Source organism: Rhinatrema bivittatum, unplaced genomic scaffold (genome assembly GCF_901001135.1).
Source record: "Rhinatrema bivittatum unplaced genomic scaffold, aRhiBiv1.1, whole genome shotgun sequence".
Taxonomy (NCBI): Eukaryota; Metazoa; Chordata; class Amphibia; order Gymnophiona; family Rhinatrematidae; genus Rhinatrema; species Rhinatrema bivittatum.
The window spans coordinates 419,548-447,297 of record NW_021820356.1 but is presented as its reverse complement, the minus strand read 5'-3'; the positions used below and the strand labels follow the sequence as shown (position 1 = coordinate 447,297).

Here is a 27,750-nt window from a genome sequence, read left to right as displayed (position 1 = left end):
CCGGGTATTTCCAAGTGACCGGCTGATGGACCTAGAGACACTCAAAAATGACAGCAGAAAAAGACCGGGTGGCCCATCCAAATAAATTGCTAACTCAAGGAGGTCCATATTAAAATCCATTTAGACGGATAGCTTAATAGTTCTCCATCTAAATGCAAAAAAACAGCATATTCAGTGACTTATCCGGATAAGTCAGGGTATCTGGGCGCAAACAGGAGGCATTTTGGGGGAGGAGCAGAGTTAGCTGGATAAATTATCTGGCTAATCCCAACATTCAGAGGTTAGCTGGATAATTTATTTGGTTAACACTGGTCGTACTGCTGATCTATCCTAAGTTAGCCAGGTAAACGTATCCGGCTAACTTTTAAGGATAGCAACATTTCGGTTGCACACCCGCCGAATATACCCTGCTTATTAGCCAGCTACACAGCAACTGAAATGGACCTCTACAATCTTATAAGCACCGGTAAAAGGGAAAGGCGACGATCAAACAGAAATGCAGGTGGTTTGGCAGGTACCCTGTGAATTAGACCCCATCTCTCAACTGGTACGGGTTAAATGGGGGACACAGCGTTTTCCTTCCACGGCATCTCTCAACTGGTTACGGGTTAAACGGTGGACTCGTGCGTTTCCACACATCTCTCAACTGGTAAGGGTTAAATGGTGGACGCGTGCGTTTCCTCGCGTCTCTCGGCTGGGACGGGTTAGACGGCGGACGCGTGCGTTTCCTCGCGTCTCTCGGCTGGGACGGGTTAGACGGCCGGACGCGTGCGTTTCTCCTCGCGGTCTCTCGGCTGGGACGGGTTAGACGGCGGACGCGTGCGTTTCCTCGCGTCTCTCCGGCTGGGACGGGTTAAACGGCGGACCGCGTGCGTTTCCTCGCGTCTCTCTCGGCTGGGACGGGTTAAGACGGCGGACGCGTGCGTTTCCTCGCGTCTCTCGCTGGACGGGTTAAACGGCGGACGCGTGCGTTTCCACGCGTCTCTCGGCTGGTACGGGTTAAACGGCGGACGCGTGCGTTTCCTCGCGTCTCTCGGCTGGGACGGGTTAAACGGCGGACGCGTGCGTTTCCTCGCGGTCTCTCGGCTGGACGGGTTAAACGGCGGACGCGTGGCGTTTCCTCGCGTCTCTCGGCTGGGACGGTTAAACGGCGGACGCGTGCGTTCCAGCGAGGCTTTCTTCTGAAAGCCTGGCCCCCTTTTTTCTACAGCTTGCCATCCCTATCTTTCCCCTTTATGACCGCGTATTCAGAAAACAATAAATCAGGAGTCTGGATACCTTTAGTCCTACGAATAAGGCGCTGAATGATTGGATCACAGGTCTAAAGGGGGAAGGGGGCTTCGTTATCACCAGCAGGCTTCCCTTAGGTAAACTAGCCCTCGCTAGTATGCCAAAATCCTGCTAAGCGAAACGCTCTGCCCGAGAAGGAAGCCCGTTGGAGGGAATACTGTGCTGGAGCTGTCACCGATAGATAATTGGGGGAGGGAGATGCCTAACCGAAGGGCCCAGTGACCCCATTGGGATTCTTCAGGGGTACATCCTGGGGGTCTGACTCATTCTGGTGGGCGGGAGGAAGGGAAGAAGGGAGTCCCTTAATCGTAACCGAAAAGCAGAAAAGCGGATATAAAGAAGAGAGGGTTGTGTTTTTGCAGTGAAAGAATTTGGCTTGTGTGCAGGAAATAAGCTGCCTTATCAAGGGCACGGCCCTGAGTCAGCAGGAACAGAGAGGACAGGCTGAAAACCCGATTCATTTCTTATCTGCCTCCGTGTTCCTCTGCCTTATCGTGCCCTACACAAATCTCTCCCCCACGCCCCCGGAAGCCTCAGATGGGAGGTGTCGGTGACGGATCAGTAACCCGCCCGCAGCAAGTGCAGAACAAAATCTGCCTTCATCGCAGCTCTCATCAGGGAGCCATCGGGCACGACCTCTCCCCGTACTCAGTCGCACCTTAGCTCCCCGGTTCGCCAGTTTGCCCCGCTCAGTCCAGAAAGGCTGATCCGGTGCTAGGCGGGGCTGACGGAAGCAGAAGTGGGCACGAGATTAGAAGCTGCCTCCCGGTGCTCCTCGTGCACACCAGCAGGGGAGGATTATTCTGGCACACACTCCTCACTGGTGCACGGCAGGAATGCGCCAGTGCATTCCTGGAATACGGAGACCTGGCGCTCCCGTGGGAGAGCGAGGCGCCCTGCTCTGAGGGCACTCGTCAGCATCCGATGCCCTGGCAACGCGGGCAGAAGCAGACTCACCCTAACTAACCACCCTTCTGGTGAGGAGCCGCATTCTCGCATAGCCACCCTTTCTGTTCCGCACCTTGTGGATTTAGAGCAGCCTGATGAGGAGCCTTCTCATTCCTGATTGGCTTGAACTGTGGCGATCTCCGGGTAATGCCGGTTAGGGGTGGCACGGGTCGCTCCCATCAGAAAGGGGAGGAAGGAATCGGGCTCAGAGGGGTTCAGTGATGTCTCTGGGCAACCTCAGCGTTATCAGTGGAGTCAGAGTGAGTGACGAGAGGCTGAGCCCAAACCTAGTTTTGCCCCCCAGGGGCAAAAAAAACCCTCCCACCCTGCCTCAACATTTGCCCCCTGGGAGATGGGTGAATGCTGTGGTTCTGTGTGTGGTGCATTCTCTCCGGTGGCACGGGCATTGGGCACTCTAGGTGAACCTTATAGTCTTGTGGCCCCTCCCTCCAGCCTTCCCCACACCACAAATAACATAAGAACCTGCCATACTGGGGTCAGACCGAGGGGTCCATCAAGCCCAGCATCCTGCTTCCAAACAGTGGCCAATCCAGGCCATAAGAACCTGGCAAGATCCTAAATAGATCCCATGCTGCTAACTTGCATAGTGGCTATTCCCACGGAGGATAATTTTCAAACAACTGCGTGCAAGCCCACTTAATGCATTTATATCGGCGTGAAAAAAAAATCTACTCCTGTATTTTATAACCTACGTGTATATGATATATATAAAATACAAGCAAATGTACCCTGTAACATGGACATGCATGGAAGAAAAAAACCTCAGCAGGAATACATATTGCACTTATCTAAATAAGTAGCAGATAAGTCTCAAATAAAGCTCCTTATCCAGATAAGTAAGATAGATCAATTTGAAATAGAGCTACATGAGGTATGCAGATATTAAATAACTATATATCTGTATTTTGTAGTTTAAAATGTAAAATGTTAAAAAAGTATTGATTTGATGACTATGTAAACTACATTTTAGATTTATTTTTTTTTATATTCCGCTTTTCAACACTTCAAAGCAGATTGCATTCAGGTACTGTAAGTATTTTCCTAACCCCAAGAGGGATCACAATCTTAAGGGGGTCATTTATCAAAGTGCTATATGGCGTTTTCACATGCAAAAACTCCATAATGCACGGTGCGATACAAATCAGAAAAAAGGGAGGAGTTTGGGGCAGGATTTGTGGCGAAGTGGGCTGGCTTCACAATTTGCGAAGCCATATCTCACGGCTTTAACGCGGATTTTAGCTACACCTTTTTCATTTGTGTTAAGCTGTGCGATATGGTTTTATCGCGCTTTTGCGATGTTTTTTGATGGACTCTCTACCTGGGTAACATCAGGCTGGGTTGAGAGAACATTGCCACAAATCTCATCTCTGGGTGAGTTTCCTCTCTCCAAGGGTCATCAAATCTTCACAAGGGAGCACTGTGCTGTTTGAACATCTCTCTTTGAATGTCAAAGTGGCCCCTAACCCCTACACTAATACCTAACTTCACCTCGAGTTACTAGGTGGGCCTCATATAGAGGTATAAATACCTACCTGGTATCAGGGCCTTATAGTTAGGCTCTCTCTCTTTCTCTCCCTCTCTCGTGGTTGTAGGTAGGAATTACAACAATTCTGACACTTACTGCAAAGTGCTAAAAAGTTATCGCAATTGCAGTAATACCTATGCGAAGCGTTAAGATAGGCTGTTTATCGCAAAGTGCGCTATTACCATAAAACTCACCCCTTTTCCTATCGCATGCGATGTTTAGTGCATTTTGAGAAATCCAGGCCTAAGTTTGTACCTGAGGCAATGGAGGGTAAAGCGAGTTGCCCACGGTGCGACCAGTTCGTAACCCACTGCTCTAACCACCGGGCTACTCCTCCATACATTTGCATGTACATTTTCTTAAATGTGTATTTTAATGATTTTTGTAAAACAAATGTACCAATAATATATATATATATGTATATAGTATAATCAAAAAGACAGACCACTTATTTAGTTTCTAATCCTTACCTTAGTTAACTGTACAATCAGATATGAGGATAAATCAAGTACATCTAACCTAGTATTCAAACTTTTATTTCTTTGTTTTTTCACAATTTTTTTCTCAAAACCATAAACAAAACAGAATTTCTTCTTATTATTACATATAAATCCACCCTAAAATCATTACAGACAATCTTATTTCCCAAAAATGCCCACCAATCTGAAAAATGTCCGTATTTTTCTTTTCCACAGGATGTAACTCAATCAAAATGTAGCCTTCCTTCTTTTCCCTGGTTGAACAAGATTTCAAAACTCCTATTTTTTTGTCTTCACCCCCACTTCAATGCCAGACATGTTTGCATAGATTCACACCCCCCAAAAAAGCGGTGGATAAAATGGAAGAACAAACCTGTACATTGTTTTGACAATTTATTTTGGGAAGAACGACAAGCGTGTGAGAATTTACACCAAGATGGTAATATAATTATTCGTCCAGCTGATAAGGGCAGGGGGGGGGGCATTGTAGTTATGAACATTGACACATATTATGCGGAGATTAATCGACAGTTATAGGATGAAAAATTTTATAAACTTTTGGAGGGTGATCCCACGATGGAACTACAAACTTATATACAAGCAGTGTTAAAGGAAGGTGTATGTCGAAAATTTATTAGTATATCTGAATATAATTTTCTATTGGAACCATTTCCTCACATACAAATATTCTATGTTTTACCTAAGAAACACAAGTCTATGGAGTCTCCTCCGGGTAGACCAATCGTATCAGGAACCATTGTCACAGAATGTAGATTCTTTTTTGCGTGCTACGATATCATCGGCTCGATCATATATTAGAGATTCAACTCAGTTTATTCAAATCATTCTGGGAGAGGAACCACATTTTTAGTAACAGCAGATATTACTTCTCTTTACACAAATATTCCCCAGGACCAATCATTAATAAATATAAGACAGGTACTGATGGAATCATATGAATTTTCTCAAGATTTTGTGGAATTTGTTATTAATTTAGTATCTATTTCACTTAAAAGAAATTTTTTCTGCTTTGATAATCGTTTCTACTAGAGATGTGAATCGGAACTGAAATCGGATCCGATTCTGGTTCCGATTCACATCTATAGAGATGTGAATCGGAACTGAAATCGGATCCGATTCTGGTTCCGATTCACATCTCTAGTTTCTACCAACAAATACAATGGCCCCCTCATTAATGTGTATCTATGTGTCTAGATTTGAAGAATCTTCGGTTTATTGTTCTGAATTTTGGTCTAATATAGTACTGTGGACACGATTCATAGACTATGTGTTTTTCATCTGGAAAGGGAAGGTTGCTACTTTGATTGTATTCATGGAATGGTTGAATGCCCAGAATTAACATCTTCAATTTTCATTTGAGTATGATTGTCAGCAAGTAACGTTTCTAGATATGGTAGTTAGAAAACAAGATATGAGATTATCTACTATAATACATAATAAAAGGACAGAAATACTCTCCTGCATTACCTGAGTTATCACCCTATGAATCTACAGAATAACATACCCACAGGACAATTTCTACGGTTAAGACGAATGTGTAGTACTACACAGGAATACATGATGAAGGCTGAACAGATGGAGAAGAAATTTTTAGATCAAGGGTATCCCCGCAAGATTGTTCGTCGAGCTTATAAAAGGGGTCTTTTTGCTAATCGAGAGTTATTATTAACTAAACAGACCCGATGTGAAACTCAACGGGTGATATGTACATTACCCTTTTCTAAATTTTCTGATCAAATACAGAATATTATTAGAGATCATTGGCAAATTTTACAAATATATGGGAGTTTTGAATCATTTCCGATTTTTGCAAAAACTCGGGGAGCGAATCTACGTGATAAACTTATGATGACAATGCCATGGAAGAGAATGATTGATGAAGGATCTCCAGGACAGTTTGCATGTGGTCATTGTACAGTTTGCCAGAATGCATTACAAATTAAGATTTTTTTAACCATTCAGAACCAAAAATAAAATATTTTTTGAGAGCACATTAAGATTATGAAGCCACTCAGGTGCTGTATGCGATTTTGTGTCCTTGTTTAAAGATTTATATTTGACAAACTAAACTTGCGATTACAACCAGGAGCATTCAGCATAAAAGTTGTATTCAGACTAAACGTCTAGAATCACCATTGGTGAATCATTGGCTTTCACAAATATAGTTGATGATTTACGTTTTTTTTTAATCATTCAGCGGATTAATTTTCCAAGGGGGGGGGCGCTATTAGGTTCGGCGGATTGGACGTGCGTTTTCCGCCCCTTACTGAATAAGGAGTAAGGGAAAACGCGCGTCCAGTGGCGGGTTAACAGTGCGCTCTGTCGGAGCGCACTGTACCTTATCGGCCTGACAGCCCAGTAGACTTGAATACATCCATAGAGTGGATGCTTTTAAGAAGAAATCTAATATGAGAAGGATGCTTTCCTTCTAACAGCATGTTTAGAATAAGCATTTCTCAATATGGGTCCTGGGATATATAGGGTTTAAATGTGGGAGGGAGTTTTTCACAGTGTTATTAATAATAACATTAATATCATGGGAAGATCTCCATGGTGGGTGTGTTTCACCAGACAATAAAAAAAACAGAATAAACATTATAAAACTTTTGAATTGCAGTGTGGAAGAGTTAAAAGTTTAAGAGAGAAATGAGAAGAACATCTTAAGGGAGGTATGTGATAGTTTAAAGGGGAGTTAAAGATACTGACTGGTTTAGGGGGAATGGTAGAATGATGCCGATTTGTGTAAGATCTGTATGAGAATTGGGTGAAGGAAACATTGTGGTGGTGGTGGAATATGAAGAAAAATTAAGAATAAACTAGCACGTAGGGAGTGATGTCATAACGTGCGGAACTCGGATGCTTTGGGGAGTGGTTAAACATTTAATGCGTCTAGCGACATGCAATACCCATATATTCTTGGGAGAGGTTAAAACTCAATGCGCAGCCGTGGCGTTTGTGTCTCCTTTTTGAAAAGTTGAAGCAGTCAGTAATGGCGATTGCAGCCTTAGTTAAATAGTTGAAGGAAGGCAATGGTAAGCTTTGTGCGATATCAATCTCTTTTCTTTGAGAAATAAATGTTGGGTGGGTTGGGTGGGATATTAAATACTTTTTTTTATATTGTATGTCCTTTGAATTTGTAGATTTAAATAATAATGTCCGTAATATGAAAGTGGAAGGTAAAAATTGAACAGAGCCCAGAGTTCAACTGAGATTTTTTTGTGCGAGTATAAGACGCTGTAAAGGGAAATATGGGAGGTATGAGAGAATATGAAAGGTTTCTTAATATATGTAATTTTATGTTTTTAAGATGGTATGAAAACTGTTATTTAAAGTTCCCCCTGATGAAGCCGTCTGGGTGGTGAAACATCGAGGCCTCTATGCTGGAGGGTGTGAATCTATGCGAACACGTCTGGCATTGAAGTGGGTATGAAGACAAAAAATAGGAGTTTTGAAATCTTGTTCAACCAGAGAAAAGAAGGAAGGCTACATTTTGATTGAGTTACATCCTGTGGAAAAGAAAAATATGGACATTTTTCAAATTGGTGGGCATTTTGGGAAAATAAGAGTGCCTGTAATGATTTTAGGGTGGATTTATATGTAATAAGAAGAAGAAATTCTGTTTTGTTTATGTTTTTGAGAAAAAGATTGTGAAAAGAAGACAAATTTGAAAACTAGGTTAGATGTACTTGATTTATCCTCATATCTGATTGTACATATATATAAATATATATGTATTGACATTAGCAATTTGGTAAAGGACTGTATATGTATCTCTCTTGTTGGTGTATTATTCGAAAATTGACCCAGGCTCGGTGTGCACAAAAGTATGGTCTGGGCAGTGTCGGCACTTGTGTGTATACTTTTCTTATTTTAAAAAGTGTGCACACAAGGGTACATGAATAAGTTGTGACCTCTGAAGAGGGCATGTAACTTTATATGAGCGAATGAGTGTGCGTACTCGGCCAAATACACAAGTGTTTTCGGGGTAAACTCATGTGCAGACGTTCACTTTCAGAATATTCAGTAAAGTCTGCATGCTCAATGTGCCCACAGACTTGACTGCTACGTGGGCTGTTTGGATATTACCCTCCCCATCTACAAAGTTTCAGCTTTCTACCTCGTTTAGAAGTTGATAGAATCCATATAAATCACATAGGGTAGAGCGTGTTGCGTCTCTTCATATCTCCTTGAGGGGCTGGGGTCCCTCCTTAGTAGCTGTAGAGGGATTGTCAGGGTACATCCTGTTGCTAGTGATTGATACAATACAAGTGGTTACAAAGGGTTAAGTACGTTGGAAGCAAGGAAGCTGTGACAGAGTCAGTCGATTCACTCAGGGATGACAAGGCCATAGCGGAAAAAGTAATTTCAGTTCTTTGCTTCACTCCTTTATGAGGAGGATGGCGGGAAGATACCCACACAAGAGACGTTCTTTGATAATGATGATTCAGAGGAACTGGAGGAGATCCACTGTGAAAATGGAAGGTGTAATAGATCCAATTGATAAAATAAAGATTAACAAACCACAAGCACTGAATGCTATTCACCCTGAGTTCTGAAAGAATTCAGGTACTCGTAATCTGTATTTTAGCATTAAAAACGTTCAAGGTAGCTGAACGCTGGCATCTGTGCAATGTTATGCCAATTTTTAAAAAGGGCTCCGGGGTGATCCAGGAAGCTACAGACCGATGAGCCTGATGTCAGTTAACTGTGTACGTTAACTTTGTAAACCACCATGACCGCCTAGACAGCAGGCAAATATAAAAACCATTTTTAAATAAATACATGGTAGAAACTATTGTTAAAAACAAAATCACTGGCCATATTAATAGACAAAGCTTAACCATGGTTTTTGCAAATGGAAATCTTCCCTTACCAGTCTGCTAGATATTTTTGAAGGTGTTAATAAACATGTGGATTAAGGATAAGTCAGGCAATATAGTGTATCTGGATAAAGTCTCTCATGAAAGACTCCTGAGGGATATGATAGAACTTTTTAAAATTGTGAGTGGCCTGGAACAGGAAAATAGAGGATGATTTCTTACCCTTTCAGATAGTAATAAGAATAGGGGACACTTCATGAAACTTACCGGCAGAGTTTTAAAGAAATCAGAGAAAGTATTTTTTTCACTCTATGCACAATCAAACTGGGGGATTTGTTGCTGGAGGACATGGCCAAGGCATCTAGCATAGCTGGGTACGGTGTCTGCACAAGCACCTGGAAGAAAAGTCCATAAACCATTATTAGGAAGATCTGCGGAAAGCCACTGCTCATCCCTGGGAGAGGACAATAAGAAATCAGTCCACTCTTTGGGATCTGCCAAGTCCTTTGCCACTCAGATTGGCCTCTGTCAGAGACAGGATGCTAGGCTCAATGGACCTTTGATCTAATTCAGCATGGCATATCTTATGTTTCTGTTACACTCGGCCAGCCACAGGGTAAGCCCTCAACTGGCCGCTCTCACCGGCTCCTGCACCTCTGGTGGTCTTCTGGCATGGCCAGGAGCATTGCCGCGCACAGGCTGGACTCTCAGCAGTCGCATCCATCACCACTGCAAATCGTCTTTGGTGCAAGCACGCGTGCGCGCCCATTATAAAGGCCCCTGTGACAGGAACCCTCTCCAGGCGACTTCCAATGACATCAACCCTGCTGGGCCATTTAAGCCAGGGCCACGGGTCTCCTGCCTAGTGCGGTGCGTGGGGGCTCCCATCGTTCCAGTGTTCCTGTGGTTCCTGCATCCAGCCCGGCCTTGCCCAGTCTCGACTTGCCCTGTTCATCTCATCCGGTGTCTCTCCTTGCCTGTTCTTATTCATCCTTTAGCCTGATCTCCTGGTACCGTCTTCCTGCCTTGGATTTGACTGCGCTTGCTTGCCACCTGGACCTGACCATGCTTGCTTGCTGCCTGCCTCGACCCTTGGCCTGTTCCCGGGGCCTGTCCTGACCCCAGTGTATTCTTCAGTCTCCCTCATGCCACCACCCTAGGGACCCACCTAAGCCCTGAGGGCCACCAGAACCCAAGGGTATAGGGAAATCTCCAGCCTGCCCTGTTTCAGGGTGCGTTTGCCAGCTGTCGGCGTAGGGCCTCGTAGGTTCTCCTGTGAGGCTGTATCAAGTACGCCACAGCACCGAGGGCTCACACCCGCACCACTCATCACAGTTTTAAGAGGTGTTACCTGAAAAGGCTGGGTGATTGGATGAAGACTGAGCCAAGGCCGGGAAAGCAGGCCAATCGGGAGGTATCTAGGCGAGTACCTTTAACAGTGGAGCAGGCTCAGGAATCTAGGAAACAGGTGTGGAGCAAAAACCGTAGATGTAGCACAAAACAGAGACAGATAAGCAGAGGTCCCAGAGGACATATCCCAGGACCCTGTTGTACCAGCAGAGGTGCGCGTCTGCTTCTCTTCTTATATACTAACACCAATCAGGACCGCCCTGTGCTGAACCAATGGGACCTTCCAACCTGGCAGCTGGAGGCTAAATGGCCCCTGGTCTTTTCCTGTTCCTGTACCCAGCGCCTCTGCCTTTTAGGGTCACTGGGTCACACCTCGCTGATTCTTTCAAGGGACTGGATTGTCTCTGCAGTTTCTCCCCGGGGACCGGAGACTCTGTCAGGTGTTTCTCAGCGGGAGGGAGGACAGTGCTGTGCTCTCTGCTCCACGTCAGGGGATAATTCGGTGCCAGGATGGGGGTGGGGTTTTACTCAGGGCCTGGTTTTCTGCCTCCCAGCCTTTGTACACTGTGCTGGGGGCTAGATAGGATGCTGAGGAGGTATCATAGTTAGTTCCCCCCCCCCCCCCCCTCCGTTTTTGTGGATTACTCCATCATGTATTTTAATTCAATGTTCCATGTTTACTGTAAAGCCTGTTGCTGCATTACTTTTTCTGTAAACCGATAAGATGTTCAAAACGATTGTCGGTATATAAAAATGTTAAATAAATAAAATCTATTAGCCAGGCGATTTTTCTCTGTCCTCTTTGGTGCTATGGTTTAGAAGAATGACTACCGAGATGCAGACCAGCCTTCACCCTGACTCGTCCTTGCATTACTGCAACACTTGAATTCATTCAGAATTTGCGAAACTGCATCTTTTTTTTTTTTTTTAATTTGTCTTCCTATTGCAACTCCTTTGGGCTTTTCTCTTGTTCAGGGGAGGAATACATGGAAATGAGATTACAGATTACAGTTCCTGCTTTTCTTTGCTGGGTCAGACCTGGGCTCAGGCTGTGATTGTTATTGGGTTCCCTTTCTTCTGCAGTGGTGCTGATCGGGGACTCTGGCGTCGGGAAGAGTAACCTCCTGTCACGGTTCACGCGCAACGAGTTTAACCTGGAGAGCAAAAGCACCATCGGCGTGGAATTTGCCACCAGAAGCATCCAGGTAGACGGGAAGACGATTAAAGCGCAGATCTGGGACACGGCTGGGCAGGAGCGGTACCGCGCCATTACCTCCGCGTAAGTATTGACGTTTATTAGTGATGTTTATCTGTTTTTATGTCTTCACGCTGGAATGCGTATGTTGTTGAGTTGTGAGCTGCTTCGGACTAATGCATGCGTGGCCTATAAATGCAAATAAATAAGATACAGAGCAAATAAATAAATAAGATACAGTGCAAATAAATAAACAAGATACAGTGCAAATAAATAAGATACAGTGCAAATAAATAAACAAGATACAGTGCAAATAAATAAGATACAGTGCAAATAAATAAACAAGATACAGTGCAAATAAATAAGATACAGTGCAAATAAATGAATAAGATACAGTGCACCACAACTCAGCTTGGGTTGTGGTGGGAGGTGAGGGGGCAGCCTGGATGCGAAGGAGATCCATGCACCGCTTTAGGATGGTATCTAATAACTGCTCATAGTGGCGGGTGCATGAAATCTGTTAAATATTTTAGAAGAATTAGCAGGACTCCTCAGGGAAACAGTTTTTGATTGTCAATCAGATTTCCCAGGAAACTTCAAGGTATTATGTATGTATTTATTTATATTCTGCTTTTCAGGCACTTCAAAGCGAATTACATTCAGGTACTGTGTGCGTTATTATAACCCTCCCGTATATGTGGCCTTGTCACAGCTAGGCTGGCCGATTTAGGGATGCTCCCAAGCAGGGGTGAGGAGTAGGCAGGTCAGATCATCTGCAGAGGTTAGGTTGGGCCCTCCAGTGCTGGTGGCAGGCAGGGGGGCTGCCCTTCCCTCTGGACTCCTCCACCTTTTCCAAAAAATCTTCTTCAAATCTCCAAGTTCTGCTCCCAAACATCAGAATCTTCTCAGGGTCCCAAAACTCCCCAAATCCTGTGGGGGATCTCCAGCTCCGTCCTCAAATCCCAGCTCTCCAACCCCCTCCTTGCTTGAGATTCTGAGGGAATCTGCGGGTCTCCCCTTCCTTCTGCCTCTTACAGCCGCGCCCAACCCTCTGACCCCTGAGCCTGCTCCCAGGGTTTATAACCCCCTAAAAAGGTGGGGTCACTGCTGTGGGCGGAGTCCAAAATGCAAACCCCCCCTCTCCCACCATCTTACTGACGGAGAAATACTGGGGACTGAATTAGTGATGGGCAAAGCCCCCGTCACACGAGTTATATTATGAACCCAGTATAGCACAGTCATACCCAAGATGTTGCAAGTTGTAACTCAAATATTTAGATGCCCATCAGCATTTTAAGCCCAATATTTTGCATGCAAATAAATTTTTATTGAACAAATCGATTCGGGGGACCCTCTGGGTTTTAGCCAGCAGTTCAGATCTTATAACTCAAATCCCACGAGTCTGGGAGAGAACTCCCTGCACCGGGGGAGAGGCAGGAAGCCAGATGGAGGAACCAAAAAAAAAGGTCCAGGAGATCCTGCTCTGGCCATCCGTGCGTATAATCAGAGGATGCCGGTCTAGATATAAAAGGCCGCAGAGGAGGCGTGTCCTTCCCCCACGTTGGCCAGAAACAGGATCTCCCAACTATGTGGCAGTGAGGGTGCGAGGCCTTCGTCTCCCATCATGGCTGGCTCTATGCAAAAGCCGAAATGAATACCCCTCTCCTTTCAGTAGTTGAGGTGGCTCCAGCACAACATCACACTTTCTCTCTCTCTTACCCAGCATCCCCTCCTCCCTGCAATCTTCTTTCTTTCCCTCTACCTATGATGTGGATGGGGGAAAGAGGGTGCCAGCATGACCATGCCTTCTTATGCACGGCGCTGTGTGGGGCTTCACTGATCTCACACCAAAAGCTGGTCCTTCCTGTGGTCAGAGATACAATCCCCAGCCCGTGTGGCAGTGAGAGAGGGAGAGCTCCCCTCCCGTGGTCAGAGATACAATCCCCAGCCCATGTGGCAGTGAGAGAGGGAGAGCTCCCCTCCCGTGGTCAGAGATACAATCCCCAGCCCATGTGGCAGTGAGAGAGGGAGAGCTCCTTCCTGTGGTCAGAGATACAATCCCCAGCCCATGTGGCAGTGAGAGAGGGAGAGCTCCCCTCCCGTGGTCAGAGATACAATCCCCAGCCCGTGTGGCAGTGAGAGAGGGAGAGCTCCCCTCCCGTGGTCAGAGATGCAATCCCCAGCCCATGTGGCAGTGAGAGAGGGAGAGCTCCTTCCTGTGGTCAGAGATACAATCCCCAGCCCATGTGGCAGTGAGAGAGGGAGAGCTCCCCTCCCGTGGTCAGAGATACAATCCCCAGCCCGTGTGGCAGTGAGAGAGGGAGAGCTCCCCTCCCGTGGTCAGAGATACAATCCCCCAGCCCGTGTGGCAGTGAGAGAGGGAGAGCTCCCCTCCCGTGGTCAGAGATACAATCCCCAGCCCATGAGAGAGGGAGAGCTCCCCTCCCGTGGTCAGAGATACAATCCCCAGCCCGTGAGAGAGGGAGAGCTCCCCTCCCGTGGTCAGAGATACAATCCCCCAGCCCGTGTGGCAGTGAGAGAGGGAGAGCTCCCCTCCCGTGGTCAGAGATACAATCCCCAGCCCATGAGAGAGGGAGAGCTCCCCTCCCGTGGTCAGAGATACAATCCCCAGCCCGTGAGAGAGGGAGAGCTCCCCTCCCGTGGTCAGAGATACAATCCCCAGCCCATGTGGCAGTGTTAGACAGGATCTTGAATACGAGTGAGCGTTACCTCCCTGGTGACCAGAGGTAGCATCTTAATAAGAACATAAAATGTGCCATGCTGGGTCAGACTAAAGATCCATTGTGCTCAGCATCTTGGCTCCGACAGTGGACAAGTCAAGATATTAAGACGTACCTGGCAGATCCCTAAGAGTAGATCAGTTCCATGTTGCTCCCCTTTTATACCCCAGCTATCCTGGTCACCTTGACCTCATCCGCCAGCAACAGATTTCACAGCTTAATTGTATATTTAGTGAAAAATACTTTTAAGAACATAAGAAAATGCCATACTGGGTCAGACCAAGGGTCCATCAAGCCCAGCATCCTGTTTCCAACAGTGGCCAATCCAGGCCATAAGAACCTGGCAAGTACCCAAAAACTAAGTCTATTCCATGTAACCATTGCTAATGGCAGTGGCTATTCTCTAAGTGAACTTAATAGCAGGTAATGGACCAATTTGTTTTAAATCTGCTACCTTCTAGTTTCCTGGAGTGTCCCCTAGTCCTCTTTGAAACGGTAAATGACCATTCCCTATTTACCTGTTCTACCCCGCTTATGATTTGTACCGTAATTCCGAAATGCTTCTCCGTTCTAGCTTTGACAAAGTGAGGCAGGTTTCGATTAGGGAACAACTTTGCACTTGTTTTGCTTAACATCTCTGTCATTTGTGACACAATTGATCACACAATTCTTCTTTCAAGGTCACGGTCTCTCAGATTCATGGGTTCAGTTCTTCCCTGGTTCACCTCCTATCTCTCAGATAGAGAACAAACAGGTCAGAGTTGGCTCAGGCACTTCGTCTTGGATTCCTCTGAGCTCTGGTGCACCCCTAGGCTTTGCATTATCGGCTGAACTTTTCAGTATATCTACTTGACCCCTTTATGCCAGCCTTGGGGTAATACTATAAGCTATGTGATGATGATATTCAACTCTTTTTTCCTTGCAAAGACTCATGGGCATTGATAGAAGAATTCCTTATTTGTTGCCTCTCAAATATTCAGAGCTGGCTTAATCAAAACAAACTAGATGTCAAGAAAACTGAAATCATTATTTTATCCTGCTGTCCAGTATCTGCTATTCCTGAAAGTGTTCCTTTCAATAATCAAAATATCATCATATCAAAAGTTATTCATACCTTATGATCCTATCTCTCCATGCAAGATCACATTAAAGCTGTCACCTAATCTTCCTTTCACAAATTCGATTATTACGGCATTTGAAACGTTTCCTAGATCCTAATGACTTCTTTACTGTCTTAAAGTCTTCTCTTCTTTTCCACTATAGACTATTATAACTCTCTCTTCATCCGCCTCCCTGCTTATGTAATTTGCCCCCTTCAAATTATACAAAATTCCGCTGCCCGACTGTTAACAGGAGACCCTACACATAACCACGCTACTCCCGTCCCTTCCTCGGCTCCCAATTCCTTACTGCATTCAATACAAATTGGCCATCATTACTCAAACATTTCTTAATAGCAGTCACTCTCCTTGGATTGCAGCAACGTACACCATCTGGATCACTAAGATCCTCCAGTCAGGGACTACTAGACGTCCTCTCACCAAAAGCAGTTCGGCTTGATGAGACTCGGGAACGTGCTTTCTCCTCAGCCAGCCCTCTCCTCTGGAATACTCTCCTGAAGGAAGTTAGACCAATTCAAGAGCCCAACTGCTTTAATAAAGCTCTAAAAACATACCTCTTCCAGAGGCACATCTGAGCTAACTAGGCAGGCTATCTTTTAGATTCGTTCCATGTAACTTTTCGCTCGTTATTATCTGTGCCATGTAAACCGATACGATGTGCAAACGGTTATCGGTATATAAAAACCTTTAAATAAATAATACCTGGAATCTATTTATTTATTTATGTCCTCCTCTTGCTTGACACAGGATTGATGCCAGGTTCTTATGGCCTGGCGTGGCCACTGTTGGAAGCAGGATGCTGGGCTTGATGGACCATTGGCCTGACCCAGCATGGAAATTTCTTATGGTCTTATGTTGAAAATGTTCAGGATTTAAAGTAAAGTGTTACCGCAAATTATGAAGTCCTCCAAAAGTAGAAAAAGTGTGTTTTTGTAGTTAGAACACCATATTGTGCAGCGATGGCAGTAGGATTTAAGGTAAAGGGCTACCATACATTCCGAAGGCCTCCATATGTAGAAAACGTGTGTTTTTGTAGCTAGAATACCAAAGCATGCAAGGATGACTGCAGAATTTGAAGTTATGTCAAATTCTAGAGTCCTCCATCTGTGAAAAACGGTGATTTTTGTTGTTAGAACAGCGTTCTATGAACGGATGAATACAGGACTTAAAATAAACGGTTGCCAGATATTCTGAAATCCTGCGTATGTAGAAAAGGGTGTTTTCATAGTTAAAGCACTATTGCATGCTGGGATGGCTGTAGAATTTAAAGTTAAGGGCTACCACACATTTGGAAGTCTTCCATATGTACAAGAAGGATTAAATTGTTAGAACACCATAGAATGCCTGGAGCACTGCAACATTTAAAGTAAAGGGCTACCAAGTATTCTAAAATCCTCCATATGTAGAAAAATGGTGTTTGTGGTGTTAGAACTACATAGTCTGTATGGATGGCTGTAGGATTTCAAGTAAAGGGCTTCCACACATTCATAATGTCATAATGCCTCTGTATCGCTCCATGGTGAGACCGCACCTTGAATACTGTGTACAATTCTGGTCGCCACATCTCAAAAAAGATATAATTGTGATGGAGAAGGTACAGAGAAGGGCAACCAAAATGATAAGGGGAATGGAACAACTCCCCTATGAGGAAAGACTAAAGAGGTTAGGACTTTTCAGCTTGGAGAAGAGACGGCTGAGGGGGGATATGATAGAGGTGTTTAAAATCATGAGAGGTCTGGAACGGGTAGATGTGAATCGGTTATTTACTCTTTCGGATAGTAGAAGGACTAGGGGGCACTCCATGAAGTTAGCATGGGGCACATTTAAAACTAATCGGAGAAAGTTCTTTTTCACTCAACGCAAAATTAAACTCTGGAATTTGTTGCCAGAGGATGTGGTTAGTGCAGTTAGTGTAGCTGGGTTTAAAAAAGGATTGGATAAGTTCTTGGAGGAGAAGTCCATTACCTGCTATTAAGTTCACTTAGAGAATAGCCACTGCCATTAGCAATGGTTACATGGAATAGACTTAGTTTTTGGGTACTTGCCAGGTTCTTGTGGCCTGGTTTTGGCCTCTGTTGGAAACAGGATGCTGGGCTTGATGGACCCTTGGTCTGACCCAGCATGGCAAGTTCTTATGTTCTCTTATAGAAATATTATTTTATGTCACCTTGTTTGTTGATTTGATTTATACTGATTCTGTATGTTCGCTGTGCCCTCTATCATATCCCCTCTTGGTCATCTCTTTTCCAAGCTGAACAGCCCTAACCTGATTAGCCACTCTCCATAAGGGAGCCGCTCTATCATCTTTATTTAATGTTTTTGCCTTCCTCTGTACCTTTTTAGTTCTGCTATGTCTATTTTGAGATAGGGAAACCAGAACTGCACACAATAGTCAAGGTGTGATCACACCATAGATCTGTATAGAGGCATTATGATATTCTCAGTTTTACTCGCCATTGCTTTCTGGATAATTCTCTCAGACTACATGGCAGTGTGGGATAAAACGCCTCCCCTTCTGTGGCCAGAAAAAGGATTTCCAAGCCCTATGGCAATGTGTAAGATCTTCCTGTCCCACAGCGGGAGGTGGGATCCCTAGCACACACAGCAATGAAAGTGAAAGAGAGAGAGGATTTCCAGACCACGCCGCGGTGCGTGAAAGCTTCTCATCCCGCGCTCTGAGACGGGACCTCCAGGCCTGAGAGAGAGGGCGCTAGCTGGTAGCGTGTTACAGGCTCCGCTCTCCTTCAGTCTGACTTCAAACATATTCTCAGTCCATTTACTGTGGGTTGCAGGTATTACCGTGGCGCCGTGGGGGCCCTGCTGGTGTACGACATCGCCAAGCACCTGACCTATGAGAATGTGGAGCGCTGGCTGAAGGAGCTTCGGGACCACGCAGACAACAACATTGTCATCATGCTGGTGGGCAACAAGAGCGACCTGCGGCACCTGAGGGCTGTGCCCACTGACGAGGCCCGGGCGTTTGCAGGCGAGTTACCGCTGGGATAGCCGGGGCATAAAGACGGCATTCAGGCATCCACAGTCCCTCTGGTTTTGAACATAACAGTGAGGGCGGTTTTCAAAGGGGGTCTAGCTGGTTACCCGAGGAGGCAATTTTACAAGGCGTTACGCACGTAAAGGTGACATGCTGTCGTAGCAATTTTCAAAAGCCACTCGAGTAACGTGCACTTACACGAGTAAAGCCCGTGGACAATTCCGTGGCAAATATTGGAGCAATTTTCAAAAGCCAAGTGCATTTACTCGCGCTGAGCCCAGTTTTACTCCTGTAAATGCTTTTTTAAAAGCAGGCCCTATGGGAGCAATTTTAAGTGGGGAGGGTGCGTTGCAGGTGCACGGGTCCTATTCCAACCCCCCCTCCCCCCCCCCAGCAAGCTCATATTCAAAGGGGGCTTCTCTTTGAAAATTAGGCTCGGTAAAGGCGGCAAATGCAAAAGCAGCCCAGGGGCTTTGCAACTCCTTTTGTGCAGGAGGCAAGGTCAGCCCGGGAAAGCATTCGCAGGGGTTTCAAACCGAAAATCCTCCCCGTGTACTTTCCCCCCTCCCATCCTCGGACCTGCCCCTTTTGTTGCGAACAGGTCAAAGCGTGCACTTTGCTGAAGCAGATTTGGAGCCAGCTGTACTGCAAGGAGGGGGGAGGGGATAGAGGGGTTTGCACGGGTCTGTTCGTGTTTTAGGTGCTGCTGTTATTTACCATTTCTAACGCATGGCCAGACATACACAGCACTGGGCAGATCCCCCGTGGAAATCACAATCTAGTGAAGACAAGCATTTGTTACAGAGAGACGGGGAGGATTGAAAATCAGCTTCAAAACAGCGAGTCCTTAAAACAGCGAGAGGGTGGAACGGGACGCGTGGATTTAGGAAGTCTGTGGACCGCATGGTGGAGGGGAGGGAAGAGTGACCTGTTCGGGGACAGGAGCTCACGAAGAAAGGGGTAGGGAGAGGAGAGAGGCAATGGGGGATCTGCGGCGTGAATGCTCCCCCTCCCCGATCTCCCGTGTGGCGGTGAGGGTGTGAGGGCTTCTTCTCCCGTTGGTGAGGAAGAGAAGCTTGACCCGTGGAGCAGCTCGAGGGGGTTGCACGGTCAGAGATAAGATGGGGGGGTATTTGGAGGTCATGTTCTCCAGTGGTTTGCCTCCTCTTTGGATGGCAGAGAGTGCAAACAGGGGGAAACGCCTCTGCCGGAAAGATCTTCTCTCAGGGCTCTGTCCTGTCCTCTTCTATTTAACCTGCACATTCAGCCATTTCCGAGTCATTTGTTTCCCGTGTGTAGATGATTATACAGTTTTATGTACCATGATCCACCCAGGGTGCTTTGCCAATGGAGAACTCAAATAGGGGCTTTGGGAGGGGGTAGACAAATGGCCGACAGAAAATAGGCTAATGTTACAAACGTGCAAAAAAAAAATAAAATAAAAGTTGCCGTGGGTTGGATTTAAAAGCACCAGAAAATAAATTGGCTGACTTTAAGTTTGCCGGGGGTGACGATGCCCCTAAAATTCGATGTGCGAAATGTTAGGTATTTTGCTGGATTCTGGCCTTAGAGCAGGCAAGATATGTAATAAAGTTGTACTCTTCATGTTAAAAATGTTAAGGCTGCTAAGGAAAATGATGCTAACTTAGGATTTTAGGCTGCTGGTGCAGTCTTTGAGGAAGCTGCCCACGAACTAGGCTATTGCTGGAGAGCAATCTCGGGATATTGGAGTTTTCTCTTAACAACCTGGGTCCGTTTGGATTTAAAATTGTTTGAATGAGAAAACCTTGGAAGAGAACAATGCGTTTAGAAGCCGTAAGGCCGTGTGCTAGTGGGGAAAAGCCGTTGGCGTGGAAAAGGAGATCAGAACAGAAGAAGCAGAACCAATTAAAATTTCCCAGGAAGGAGGGCAGCCGGAGAGAAAAATCCTTGAAAACACCCAGGACTCCCGTGAAACTACTGACGGGCACAGAAATCCATCCCCTGTGCTTCGTGTCGCAGACAGGGGCAGCAGCTGACACGGCAGAGCCCCCGGTTTCCTCCGGCAGTGAAATCCCAGGAGATCAGAGGCCCTGATCTTAGGGCGCCTTTGCTCTGGGGTAACTTCTGACGCAGCGTAACGGGGAGGGCTGCTTGTCGGATATGAAGAACCTCCTGATCCGGTGCTCTCTCTCGTTACTTTTGGCCCGGCAGCTTTCTCCTGTTTCTTTGGCCTTCCAGCTCCGTTGGAACCAGCCCCTACTGGACCATGTCACCACAAGCCTTAATGTACAACCAGTCGGGGATTTCTCCACTGTTCTAGGTCTCCATCTCAGCTTGGACCAGTCGTGGTAGTGACCGCTTTCAGCTAGGTTTCCTGCACCAGGATTCCCTCAGATAACCTGCAATTTGTGGACCCTAAACCAGGCTACTTAGGGGTCCTCATCATGCAATGTCTGGTGCTCTGTGCTACTGAGAGACCATGAGCACCACCTCTGCAGCAAACCAAAGGAAACCAAAGACTTGCAAATGCTATGCAGTTGCCGGCTGCAGACCCGGGGCGCTGCAGACCCGGGGCGCTGCAGACCCGGGGCGCTCTACCGGCTTCCACCGCTAGTAGCCCAGAGGCCCTCCCTCTTCTTCTAGCGCGAGCAGGATGGGCTCTGCTTGCGGCCGCCGACTTCCTGGCTGTCACCCGGGGCAGACCGCACCCCTCTTAGTACGCCATGAATGGATCCAAGGAACTTTATCAACACCATGTGGAGAACAATTTCCATTTAAGTCCGTAGGTTCTCCTGGTTGATGGTTTCTAGCAGACACTAATTATATACTCAGCCAGCTTGGATAAGGACAATTCAGCAATTACTGAGCACTCAACATCCAAGCTGTCTAGTTCAGGGAGGCGTGGCTGGATGATACAGACATCCCTCTTCTTTGTTGCGTCACCCCAGCATTATAAATAATTAGGAAGTTTGTTCAGTTGTTTATTTAATTGCTTTTATATGCCGACATTCATTGGAGTACATCACATCGGTTCACATTACAATTGTTGGAATAGTATGACGGGATGTCTTACTATTGATACATTAAACATTAGGGAATGAACATTGAACATTCAATTTTAAAACTTGGCCTAAGGTGCCTTAAAACGAATTACACTAAGACTGCCTGAGAATGGGTAGCTTGTAATCGAGTAGTTCTCAGAGGAGGAATCTGTAATAACAATTTATCCTGGGAGCGTAAGCACCAAATTGGTTGGTAAGGTTCAAGCAGATTGGGCTAGATAAGTTGAACTATTCAGTTTTAAAATCTTAAAAAGAACCAGAATTTTGAAATTCAGTCCTCTGCTTCACCAGAAGCCAATAGAAAGACTGTAACAGAGGGGAAACATGATGGCCTCCCAAAACCAGCCATGCAGCTGAGTTTTGGAGGACCAATAAATCTCTCAGAGGTAACCCAATATAAAGGGACATGTGATAGTCAATGACTGGTAACACGAAAGCTTGCACAATTGTACAAAAATCTTTCTGGACAAGCATAAACTTTAGATGTCTCAACAGCCTGAGAGTGCATTGAATTTGAGCTTTAACTATAGGTGATTGCAGTCTATATTTTAGATCTAGTTTCCTTGCGACTGGGACATACAAAATAGGATTCTCCCACATTCTTGTTTGTAATTCTTGAAGGGTATAATGGATTGGAATGGCTATTGGCTCCGCTGGTGTTTCCAAAATTTGGAGGACGCCAAAGGCCTTTGCACGAGGGTCCATGTCCTTACGAACATTAACTCTGGTTGCTCTGTTCAGTGTCCAGAAATCTGGAATACAAGAGGTCCTAAAGTGATGATGTGTGCTCCAGAGACTCAGGTGGCAGCTCAGAGGGTATTCCTGTCGCACTCTCTTTGGAGCGCAGAGGTGAGGGAACACTAATCCAGGACCCCAATAATGAAGAAGGCGACTGAGGAGGTGCATGCCCTCCGATTGACCAGACCCTGCTGCATTGGAGCACCATGGGCTGGAACCACCCTGTGAGAGTCCTGTTGGGGTATCCCTATACACTGGGTTTACTGGGACTCCTTTTTGAAGTTATAAATTTGATTTTCTGGAAAGGAGAGGTTGAAAAGTACCTTCCATATTCTTAGCTGCTAGATATGTAAAGAAATTTTTCATTGACTCCATCTAAGGGTTGATGTGCCCTGGAACATCAACGGAGAAATTTATTTATTTTTTTAGTTTTCATAAACATAAGATTATGAATTACCATAGCCGAATTTCTGTTCCCATTTACTAATCGTACAATTCCTTAAACTAAAGAAGTTAAAAATCAGGTGTTTGTATCAAACATTTTAATCAAAAGAAATGGGCATTAAACATATTTACATTAGCGGTTTTACTTCTAAATTGCATGATTTGTTGAGAAATTTGCAAGGCCATAAATATATATAAAGATTGAAATAAGAATGAGAAGGAAGTGATCAGTGCATAGAGCAGTGTGATGAGCGTTGTGACTGCGAGCCCTTAGTGCTGTTGCATCGTTGATGCCACCTCATGGGTGGACCTTCAAAGCCCATTCCAACAGCTGGCAAATAGGCCCTGGAGCGGGACAGGCTGGAGCTTCACCTCTACCAGCAGCTTTCCCCCACAGGTTGAGCCCTTGGGTTCTGGCGGCCGGCAGGTCCCAAGGACGATCAGCAAATGAGAGTCCTGGAGCAGGCCGGGGTCAGAGCAGGTGGCAAGCAAGCATGGTCATGTCCAAGGCTAAGGCAGGGTCCACGTGGCAGGCAAGCGAGGGCCAAGTCCGAAGCAAGAGGTTGATACTAGACGATCAGGCGGAGGAGTGGGCAAGGCTGGCTGAAGCCAGGAAGAGGCGAGGCTGGACATGGCAGTAGAAGGAACGCTGGGAGAAACATTGTACTGCGACTAGGCAGAAGACCCATTGTGAAGGTAGGGAGCAGAAGTCGCGAGCTGCGTGCAGGCTGAGGACTTCCCGCCATGGAGCCTTTAGGGTGCGTGTGTGCTTATGGCCAGCGTGGCTAGGAGGGTGAAGCAGCACTGTGGCAGCGTCCCTGCTGCGTGGCGCTCCTGCAAAGTGCCCCGGGTCCAGGCAGCGGGTGCAGCCAGTCGCAGAGCTGCCCCACCACTGGCCAAACGTGACAAGTAGCAGTGGGAATGACTAGAACAGAACTTGTGTAAAACATCATTGAGCTCCTGATATCCTTGGAAACAGTTACAGAGTATTTTGTAGACAGGGATCTAACTCCAGCCGGCTCACACGGGCTTTTCCCCAGACACTTCCAGCCAATGTAAGGACTGTGACTCATTTGTGGTGGAAATAGTCTCCTTCTCCCCCCCGCGCCCCCCTGCCCAAAAAAATTCTCTCATTTTGGACGACGATACGGTACAAAATGAAAAACATTATTGGGTGGATCTGCCACAGGACTCCGGCGTGTTCAGTTTGGGGTCATCATGGGGTCAAAGCACCACCCCATAACGTAAATTAGTTCATCTTTTTTTTTTGACCTGGCAGTTTCCTCCTGCTGCTTTGGTCTTCCAGATCAGATCGGGAACAGAGCTGGATTCTGGCAGCTGGGAATGCTTTAATCTCCATTTGTATGCCCCCCCCATTACCTATTTAGCCTGGACACTGCAGTGATGGTCCTAAGCCGGAGGCCATGCGGCAGGGCTCCTTCCCGTGAGCAATGACGACTCCCCAGATCCAGGGCCTCTGCAGCAGCCCCAGCCAACCTGAGGAGCAGGAGACCCGACTGGGGACTGAACCAGAACCACCGTTTCAGTAGCTCCTCGATGGAGACGGGCATCCTTCTGGAAAACCCAGGGAACACAACTGTCTATCGAGTTGGCTTCTACGATTGTGGGATTGCTGCGGCGTGGAAAACTCATAGGTAAAAGGAAAAATATATTAACCGGCTTTCAGAAAATAAAGCAGCCCTTCCTGAAGATGTCTGGACTGTTATAATCATAACAGATCTTTTGTCTCTCTTTTTTCCATCTCTGTTCCTTGGTTTTTGATAATATTTTCTTCCTGTTTTGGATGGACCAGACTTCTTGGTCATGGCTGACACCTTCTGTATACCTTTATAGAAAAGAAAAAATATACTATAAAGAAAGAGGCGAAGGATTTCTAATAATGCCAGTAACGGCCCTGTATCGATTATAGTATTTGTTTGTTGGAATTATAGAAACATAGAAACATAGAAATGACGGCAGAAGAAGACCAATCGGTCCATCCAGTCTGCCCAGCAAGCCTTACACTTCTTTTTTCTCATACTTATCTGTTTCTCTTGGCTCTTAGTAACCTTATGTTCTAATTCCCTTTCACCCCCACTATTAATGTAGAGAGCAGTGATGGAGCTGCTTCCAAGTGAAATATTAAGTTTGATTAGTTGGGTAAGCGGCAGCATAGCTCTCTGCCATGAAGCAGAGGGCAATGCTGGAAATGTGTGAAGTATCAGTTTTTCTTTTCCCCTGTCGTTGAAGCAGGGAGTCATGCCAGACATGCACCGAAAGTGAAGCATGCCTTGAAAGTCACATTAACTATCATCAAATATTGAAAAGCCTAATAATTGGTAATACCTATAGCCCATGAACCCATCCCTGTTTTTTTCTTTTTTTCTTTTTAATTGGGAGATGGATGCCCTTCATCCTTCTACTCTGTGAAGGTGGACACCTACCACTGGCCACTGGCATCCCGCTCCGTGAATGCCTCTGTGGCTACTGCCGCTCCATGCAGTAGCCACAGAGGCTACTGCATGGAGCGGCATTCAACCCATACCTGCTTAGAATTTATCATATATACAATCTATGTTTGTATCATTGTGTAAAGGACGTAATAAAATTAATATTCCATGTTAAAAATAAAAAAAAGCTTTCATGAATCAGGCCCTTAGTGGTCATGGAATAAATTTGTTTCATATATAATTTCGTGTTATCGCACCCTTTCGATCCTGCACACCGCTTTCAAACTGTCTCCTTCAGCAGTAAATCTATATATAGACGGTCTATATACTGATGCTCATCTGTTTATAAATACTAATGTCAAAACTTATCCATTTTTAAATATTCCTTTATTTTCCTTAGGCATATATCTTAAAATATATCCAACTTTTATTTATACCAAACTCTTTATGCTGTTTAAACCATCAACACATTTTGAATGTATCTATAGTTTTTACCAATCAAAATCCCATATAAAATCCCCATCCTTTCTCCTTCGTATCTCTTCCACACACATTCATATACCCATCACTCCCATATAAAAACCTGTTACAATCTCCAGCCATTTTACTATTACCTCAATGTATCATGGAGCCGACCATGACCTATTATGGAAGTCCATCCAATGTCAACGTTGATCTTCTAATTGTAATCCTCAAACTTGTTGTAATACAATGAAAGTACTTTTATTTCCCACATTTCTTTCTCTCAAAACGCATGTCCTTCATGGAGCCACACCCGACGCCATGGCGTTTCGGCAGCGTCCACACAAACTCCACTCTTGTGGGCTGCCCGGTTCACAGCCGTCTGTGTTTCAACGCACCATACTGCCAACACAACTGTTTCCCGATGGACTGCTTCTTGGGGAACGTTTATCAAACTTCCACAGATTTCAAATCGGCTTCCTTCTTTAATCTTCAAACTTTCTAGCTGTAATTCCTGACCGTATCTTGTTTCAGTTGTTGCAAGCACTGTAAGAGAAGAGCAGAGTTTGTGAAGGGGCCGGGGGTGACCTCTAGCAAAGGTGGATGTGGGAAACGAGTGAATGATCAGTAGGGAGACAAGGTACCTCTCCATAAGTCCTACCTCCAGAAAGCATTTAAACAAAACATTTAATACAGAAATGCACTGGTGCAAAGTAATGACATCTAATGTATTAAAAGCAGACCACAACAATATGTTTTAACTGTAAATTGTGTGTTTCCTTCCAGAAAAGAACAACTTGTCATTTATCGAAACTTCAGCTTTGGACTCAACTAACGTAGAGGAAGCGTTCAAGAATATTCTCACAGGTAAAGTCTCTCGCCTAGCTGGGAGGCCCTTTCTGACAAGCAAAAGCACCCCGTGCCCCCGCGGTCATGCTCTGCCTGATAAAGCACAACCCCGACCCTTAACCTGGGGCCATGCTCTAACAGATACAAATCTCTCTTCCCCACAGATCACACTCTGACACATAAAGTCTCTGCCACACCTCCTATCCCCAAAGGTCATGTTATGAGAGGACGGTATCCACCTTCCTCCCACGTTATGCTCCGTATGGTAACGTTTCCCCCTCTCCCCTTGCCCCGGGGTCACGCTCTGATAGATCTAGCCTGTTCCTTGCCAGGGCCTTGCTCTGGAGCCTCAGGATCCACTCTCTCCCCGTGTCATGCTCTGACTAGTAGAGTAATTAACTCCTCAGTAAAGTTCTTTGAGGCTGACGTGTTCCGGGAACGCTCAGCCCAATCTTGCTTGAGTAGCTAAGAATGAAATTCCTTTACAGCAGTCAGCAGGTCAAACAGCAGGCACCCTGTACGCTGTAACAGCAAGCAATTCCAGGCCTTGGAAGAGCCGTTTCCAAGGTTACAGTTACACGGCCGGTTAGGTGGGGCCGGTGCATCCCCTTCCCCTGAACTAACCTATTGGCAGTAGCTCCAGCACAATGTTCCCTTCTTTGGTGACAGAGAGGTTCTGTGCCTCACACTGGCAGGATTTTGCTGCCCCCAAAGGTTTGGCCTCTAGGCCAACCACCTAGTTTGCCTAATGGAAGCACTGGCCCTGTGCTTAGGTCCATCCAGGCCTACCTTCGGATTTTCCTAACAGCTCTCTTTATGTGGGGTTTTTTTTATAATAAAATAAAACAGCAAAAGGCACCACTTGTCAAATATTTATAGAGGCTCCAAAACAATAATATATATTTCTTTCACAAAACTTAAATAGTAACAAGATAGTATGTATATATATATATATATATATATATATATATCTTGTTAAATATTTATAGAGTTACAAAACAATAATATATACTTATTTCACAAAATTTCAACAGTGACAATATAGTATATTTATCTATATATCCCGTCAGAAAAATTCATATATCTTAAACAATAATATATATTTTTTCACAAAACTTCCATAGTAACAATATAGTATATATATATGTCCCGTCAGAAAAGTTCATATATTGTCCATAAAGACTGAGTACACACAGTTTGTGGATTAATCTTGAAGGTACCCGACAGTGGCCGGTGTTTCGCTGCAACTGTGCAGCTTCT

At 45.5% G+C, this 27,750-nt stretch overlaps 1 protein-coding gene across 1 annotated transcript in view; it reads left to right on the top strand.

Annotated features, from left to right (window-relative positions):
- LOC115081565 (ras-related protein Rab-11B-like) overlaps positions 1 to 27,750 on the top strand; it is a 58,328-nt gene that overhangs the window by 9,285 nt on the left and 21,293 nt on the right. The window contains exons 2-4 of the mRNA XM_029585993.1: positions 11,538 to 11,733; positions 18,304 to 18,497; positions 26,428 to 26,508. Coding sequence (XP_029441853.1) covers positions 11,538 to 11,733; positions 18,304 to 18,497; positions 26,428 to 26,508 — 471 coding nt within the window. The remainder of the gene's footprint in view (positions 1 to 11,537; positions 11,734 to 18,303; positions 18,498 to 26,427; positions 26,509 to 27,750) is intronic.